This window comes from Nicotiana attenuata, chromosome 2, assembly GCF_001879085.1.
Source record: "Nicotiana attenuata strain UT chromosome 2, NIATTr2, whole genome shotgun sequence".
Lineage (NCBI taxonomy): Eukaryota > Viridiplantae > Streptophyta > Magnoliopsida > Solanales > Solanaceae > Nicotiana > Nicotiana attenuata.
This window is the reverse complement of record NC_031990.1, coordinates 17,722,866-17,729,743: the sequence shown is the minus strand read 5'-3', so window position 1 is coordinate 17,729,743 and position 6,878 is coordinate 17,722,866. Positions and strand designations below refer to the sequence as shown.

At 37.6% G+C, this 6,878-nt stretch overlaps 1 protein-coding gene and 1 pseudogene across 1 annotated transcript; both read right to left on the bottom strand.

The window, feature by feature from the left end:
* LOC109216987 overlaps window positions 1-3,555 on the bottom strand; it is an 18,313-nt pseudogene extending 14,758 nt beyond the window's left edge.
* Window positions 3,666-5,868, bottom strand: LOC109244752 (DNA replication ATP-dependent helicase/nuclease DNA2-like). Its single transcript, XM_019411894.1, has 4 exons — window positions 5,587-5,868; window positions 5,326-5,477; window positions 3,839-3,916; window positions 3,666-3,751 (listed from the first exon to the last, which is right to left on the bottom strand). Exons 1-4 carry the CDS (start codon window positions 5,600-5,602, stop codon window positions 3,725-3,727), a joined length of 273 nt encoding a protein of 90 aa, XP_019267439.1. The 5' UTR covers window positions 5,603-5,868; the 3' UTR covers window positions 3,666-3,724.

Below are 6,878 nucleotides of genomic sequence, written 5' to 3'. Positions count from 1 at the left end.
TTAGAGGAGAAGATGCATCTAGAAGGGGGACAAATATAACATGTTCAATGAGCAAAGTAGTTTTGCCTTTTGTCGGCAGGAGAAACACATCCATGAGGGAGGAAACTGAACTTGATAAATAAGCATGACGGTCTCAGGACAAGGTCTAACCTGTGAATTAAGGTTGCGCAGCTGGCGTACTGCTTGAGGAGATCCATCCATGAAATATAATCCACCAGAAAGTCCAACTCGTAAATCCACCCGATTAAGTTCTATCTCAGTCAAATTTAGAACCTACAAAATTATGAATGTCAGTAGATGTTGCCTCTTAGTTTTCCAAGAATTACGAATAAATAGTAATTCACCTGAGCAATAGTTCCACTCAAACAACGCAACCCATATTTCATCAAAATATATTATTAACGCATAACTAACCGGTCGGCTCATGGCCCATTTGATACACTATGCTCTCATTATTTAAACTCCTTTAACAATTTTGTATTTAACCAAATTTTACAACCTGATAGATCAAAAACTGATTTTATGCTAAAAGCTGAAGAAATGTAACTTTAACATCACGCTTTGGCAACACATAGAAATCCGCTATTTCTGCATGGGGGCTTATGTACATAAGAGTTTTAGTTCGCATGAACACATTAAACACCATTTGCAGAACTTTTAAATAGAGAAAAGTTGGCAAATTTTTAGATGTCCTAAAAAGCTTCTACGGGTTTCGGAAATGGTACCAGTAACAAGATTAAAACTAAAGGAATATGCTAGTTTTTCAGATTGTGTGCCATAAGACTCAAAAAAATTTACAGAACACTAAAAAAGTTGTTATGGAAAAAATCTTGCAACCATTTTTCGTCGAAACACAGGCTTGCACTCTTTAGAAAAGAAAATCAAGCGTATTTTTAATAGGATTGCTACCACTTGTAAAAAATTAATAACAGACCACTATGATTACACAAGCAAAAGAGGATAAAATGGAGACATATTCTCATTGGCACTGTTGCAGCCAATTTTGTATAAAAACCATTAAGCTAGTTAAGGAAGTGGACCTTTGGCCTAACTCAATCCCGAAAACTAGTTCAAGTGGTGAGAATTATTCAAAACCGCACGAGGAGATTACAGCCCTACATTTGACTGGTGTGCGATTTTAACATCTCCTGCACACCCAGGGCTCGACATATAGAGCACAGAGTAACATAACATGAGTGGCCCGACAACAAATAGCAGAATAGCATGGTGGATTCGACTCTGATACCACGTTAAGAAAATGGATCTTGGGCTTAACTCATAACAAAAGCTAGCTCAAACAGTAGGAATTGTCCAAAACCATATGAACAAAATAATAGCCCATACACTTAATCAATGTGTGACTTTGGACAAAGATGTTTTCTTCATGATTACAATTTGCAAAGATGCAAAGCATAAAAGAAACGAAGATCAACTATAACAATAAAGAGAAGTAGAGATCTTGACCTTTAAGTGCAGAGTAATCCTTCCATCACTCGGATCAGTTAAATGATATGCTTCAACATAGCAAGGATCAATGCTGCCAGTCAAATTATATGCACTTGGAGGAACCTTGAGTAAAGTTGAGTCGACTCGTTTAGCCAGCAATAGTGCTAGCTCACTAGGATCAGGCCTCCAAAGCTCTAAAATAGCCTTGTGAACCAATCCTTCCAGCTTTCGATCCTGAGCAGCAGCTGCTTCATAAAACTGAACAGTTAACCTGTGATGGCTAAATGGATAATCTCCTCTTGCTTCACCAACCGCAACCCACCTTGGAGAAGAGAAAAAAAACAGACGTCTCATCCAACAATGTTTCACAGCTTTGCTAATAAAGTTTTTCAAATAAATCATATCTTACAACCAACTAAATCCCCTCATTTGCTTACGCAGATCAAGCTAATTTAAACACAAAACCTTCCCCCCGGAGGAGCAGAGGGGATACCATCTGCGAAAGTTAATAAAATAAACTACATTAATCCTTTCAGGTTAACTCTCACATTATATCACCAAAACGGACGAGAGATTCTGAACAGCAATCTAGAGGCCAAATGGTTTTGGAGGAGTTTGAGTTTCAACTTTCAACGAAGAGTTTTCCGTTCATCTCAGGCATTTTACAGGGAAATCAGTTCTGGGCATCATGTGAGCTACATTACCATTTAAGAGGAAAGAATGACGTTCTACTCACTTGTTTTCCGAGTGGTTGGAGACATATTTGATCAGCTGCAGTATTAACCGACACTGATGTTTGTTCACTGAATCAGCTAATGCATTGCTCCTAAACCCTTCAAGTTCTTTTATTAGCAATTGCCCTGCCGGGCATTACGTGACCCAACCTCTGAGCACACAGAAGAACTGCTTGAACATCCTGAAGGCGATTTGTCGTGCTGGCAGACGAATCTATGTTGAAGAGAACTTTGTGTATATTTGATATATGATGAACATATGGAGGCCATGTTTTCTAGAACAACGGAGGCTTATTGGGCTCATGAAGGTGCCAATGGATTTGGAGAATTGGGCCACGAATTTAAAATGCTTACACTAATTAGCCTTAGTCCAATTGAGGCCCAAGAATTTCAAGAAATTGAAGAAGTCCAAGAATCCTTTCAAGATTAGGTTCTTTTCCTTAAAGATAGGGATTTCTTATTTCTTGTTTCCTAGTAATTTGATCTTTGTTTTAGTAGAATTATATTTGTAGTTCTAGTCAAACTAGGATTGTTAGTTGGTAACCCATTCCTACTAGAATTCTTTTTCCTATTTTAGTTAGGATAGGTTTTCTTAGTCTTATTTTATTCTAATTTAATTAGGATTAGTTTTCCTTAACCTTACCAATTTTACACATTGTAAGGCCTATTTAAAGGGCTTAATATGCTGAGAATAAACATTGGTGATTAGTTTTTCTAAGCTATTGCTTCCAAAACGTGATTTACTTTTTATTTCATTGTTCTTCCTTTATTCAACGCTTCTTGCAATCTTGCGGGATTGAAGAACGTATGGGTGAGGTTTCTTTTCATCTTACATTCTTCTAACGTGAGTTTGAAGAACGCTTTCGCTAATTTTGTGAAAAACTTTAGCGGGGTGCTTTTGTTTTTCTCCCTTCTTTGTACTTGAGAGGTGCAAAACCTTGAAAGTACATCATTTATTGCCGGAATTAACTATGCAGAAATGAACCAGCAGCTCAAACGCTTAACTTAAACTTATGAGTGGCCAAGAATGGACAAGTTTCACCAGGCGCATTTTCCATCCAGGCATCAATCTTTTTATAGAAGGTGCAGGCCTCTATAGTTTGGAATATATAGAATAAAGTAGTATCATACTTGGAAGCGACATCTATTTTCCATCCTAAGATCATCCTTTTCTAGCTGAGGCAGGCCTCTTATGTTTGGATCATTACTAAAATAAAGCAGCATTGTACTTGGAAGCAATGTAATCACTGACTATTACCTCCTTTATCCAAGTAGGTCCAGATGGCAATGTTGTGTACTTGATTTTGGCATTTTCTACTTGAGAAGAACCACATCGCAATCTGTGACCATATATCAAGGCATTTGATAATTCCATTATGGCTGCACACATGCGGTACTGCAAGTTGTAGCATAGTAGTGGCAACTATATTAACCCAAACGAACTTCAGAGGTGGAAAGAAACATCTTATTGAAATTTGGAGATACCTGGCTTTGCAAAGCACAAATTGCTTGGGGATGAGCTTCTGAGAGTCTGCAGAATAGGCTTACTGCCATTCCATTTTCTCTAGCCTCTGCACTCTAACATGGAAACAGTTCGAAGTTTTGGTATCACAAGTTACACAAGCATTGGAGCTCAACGCAGAGAGAATCAAGATTACCTGGATGAGTGGTGGTAATTGATAATGATTCCCAACTAGAACAAATTTTGATGCAAATGTCAATGGTCCGAATGATACCTGGATTGTAAATCTAATATTGTCATTTGTTTTTCAAGTAAGGACTTGTCATCTGGTGACGAATGTAGTTCATAAAAATAACTAGCTCTAAAAACATAGAAACGTAAAAGCAAAAGAGATTGTTTTGGGGGAAAGGAATTTAAGGTTGCACAACAAAAGCCTATTATTTAAGTGGCTTTGGAGATATAATGATGAAAGCAATAGGTTATGGAAACAATTCACAGATGTCAAATATGGCAGGAAGGATTTTTGGAATCCTCATGAAGTCCAATCCTCTTCCAAAGGGAGACTTTGGAGCACTATCAGAAGTCTATCGAAAGATTGTAGTCAGTTTGTAAAGTTGAAGCTGGGGAAGGTAAAAATATTCAATTCTGGATTGATGTATCGATGGGGAATGAAAGTCTCAAATCAAAATTTCCAGTTTTATATCGCTGCTTCTCTGACAAGAATGGGAAGGTAGCAGGCTTTAACTCAAGTAATGGCTGGCAGTTGATCTTCAGGAGGGGCCTTAATGACTGGGTAGTAGATTAATTCGCCCAGTTAACGCAATTGCTGGGCAGTGTCAGTTTGGAGGGCAATAGGAGAGATTCAATGATTTGGGCAGCAAGTAATGATGGGAAATTCATAGTTAGCAGAGGTTATACTCTTTTACAGAAGCAACAACGGAGGTATGAATTTGATTGGCCATGGAAAGCAATATGGAAATCAAAAGCTCCTGTTAAAGTAGCATGTTTTGGGTGGGTGGCAGCAAAGGAAGCTTGTTTAAATCAGGATAATCTACAGAAGAGAGGAACTATTTTAATTAATAGATGTTGTATGTGTGAAGAAGAATTAGAAACAGTCGATCATCGCCTCATTCATTGCAAAGTGGCAAGACAGTGTTGGGAGCTATTCCTTGGTTTGTATGGTATCAAACGGGTTATGCCACAAAATGTAAAAAGTCTGCTGGAGACATGGCAACATCAACAAGTGGCAAGAAGTCAGCAGCCAGTGTAAAGAACAATCCCCCTGTGTCTTATGGACAACATGGTTGGAGAGAAACAGAGTTTGCTTTGAAGGGATAAGACAGCATGTATCCAGGATTAAAAATAGATGTCTTTTGAATTTATTTAATTTTTTTGCTGTAAAAGGAGTGTTATTGAAAATCTAGAACAATACATAGATTTCTTAGAGAGATAGTCTATTTGTAGTTGATAAGTATTACGGCAGTTTTTGGTCTGGCGTAATTGTACCATCTTGGTACCTTCATTAATAAAACTTTACCTTATCAAAAAAATAGAAACATTATTAATTGGGATATATAGAACAATTGCAATCAGCAATAGCAACTTTGACAAGTTTAACCTCATTCACGACCTCTATTGACCAAAATGTTCAAATGCACTACAACAAAAACTATAGAAACGTACCGCCAACGTAGTTCGTCCGGCTTCATCCATAATACACACATCAAATCTCTTGTTTGAAAGCAATGGGCTAGTTATCCCCAAATAAGTAACAGCAACAACTTTGCTTTGCTCTATCCTTTGCTTTATCTCTTCAAGACCATGAGTGTCCATCACTGTAGGAGAAAGTCCAGCAGTAAATTAGTATTCTGTGGGCCAATCATGAAGCAAACTTTTTGACAAAGTTACCAGAAACCAACTTGATAAGCATTCTCTCGAACTTACTCGTGTACAACCTCATATCTTCCAATACGAATAAAATCTATACCCTGCAACGGTATATATGTTAGTCCCAATGTCCATGGAAGTGGTAATGCAGTAGGATTGTATGTAAATGTAAAAGCACTACATTAATTGTGCCTTGTGGTTGGCAGTCAGCAGAAGCATACCAGAGAATGAAAGCACTAGGAAAAATAAATGATACTCCGTAATATGTAGGTGAAGCATGTCGAGAAATCATTCCTAGCAGGACATTTCAAAAAACCATGCCCTTAGAGGAATAAGAAAAGAGAGATTTCTCTCGATAACGCGTACATGTCAGTCAATCAGCTTCATTTTACTTCCAGAGAGGCTGCATATAGTTGAATATCTAAATGGATAAAACGAAGGATCTTTAACTTGATACATTTATACACGAAGAGGTAATTGCGTTATATTTTACCTTAGAAATCAGTAGGCTCTTGATTTGATCTAAATGTATGTGAGGAGAGTTATAAAGATAGAATTTTGGTTTTACCATTGAAGTCTAATAGATTATATTTGTTTGTCCCTTCACCTAAGCCCCACTAACATACATCCGAATAGCTTGTCTACTAATTCATCAACAGCTTAACAGCGCTATCTAAAACTTTTCATGGTGAGACCAAGTTATACATGATCTACAATATGGGGGAATCAAACTTCAAAGTAAATGACTTGTGTTTATCCATTTGGACTCAAGATATCCCTTGTTTAGACTTTCTGATAGACATTTGTTAGTTTTCCTTGAAAATGCTTCAAGTTACAAAACAGCCTTGAGATGGTATGGGTAGTGGAGGAGGGAGAATTGTCTCTCTTTTGGTAGGTGCTTGAGGCATATGATTTGTGAGCTAAATTTTGGTGGTGGTCTAGGTTGTGGGTGAAGTTTAATAAGGTTGTGTTGATGTACTTGTGGCGGTTGAAATGTGTTGGGGGTTTTGGTGTTGGTAGTGGGGTGGTGGATAAAGTGTAAAGGTGTATTATAACAAGCACAACAGACATTCAACTGGGCTTGGCATAGTATAAAAGATCCACTAATCTCCACTTGGACTAGGAGGAACTTGTTGAAATTGATTTGCGACTCCAAACTCCCCTTCCAATATCTTGGCCTTGCCAACACTTATCCTCAAAGTATTTAGGAATGAACGAAGTTCCCCTTTCCATTTAATTCAACCACATACCCTATTAACACTTACAATCAATTGGAAGATTAATATTTGATCAAGAAACCAAGGTTTTCCCAATCCGTAAATATGGCAATCACTTCATAGGGTATAGAG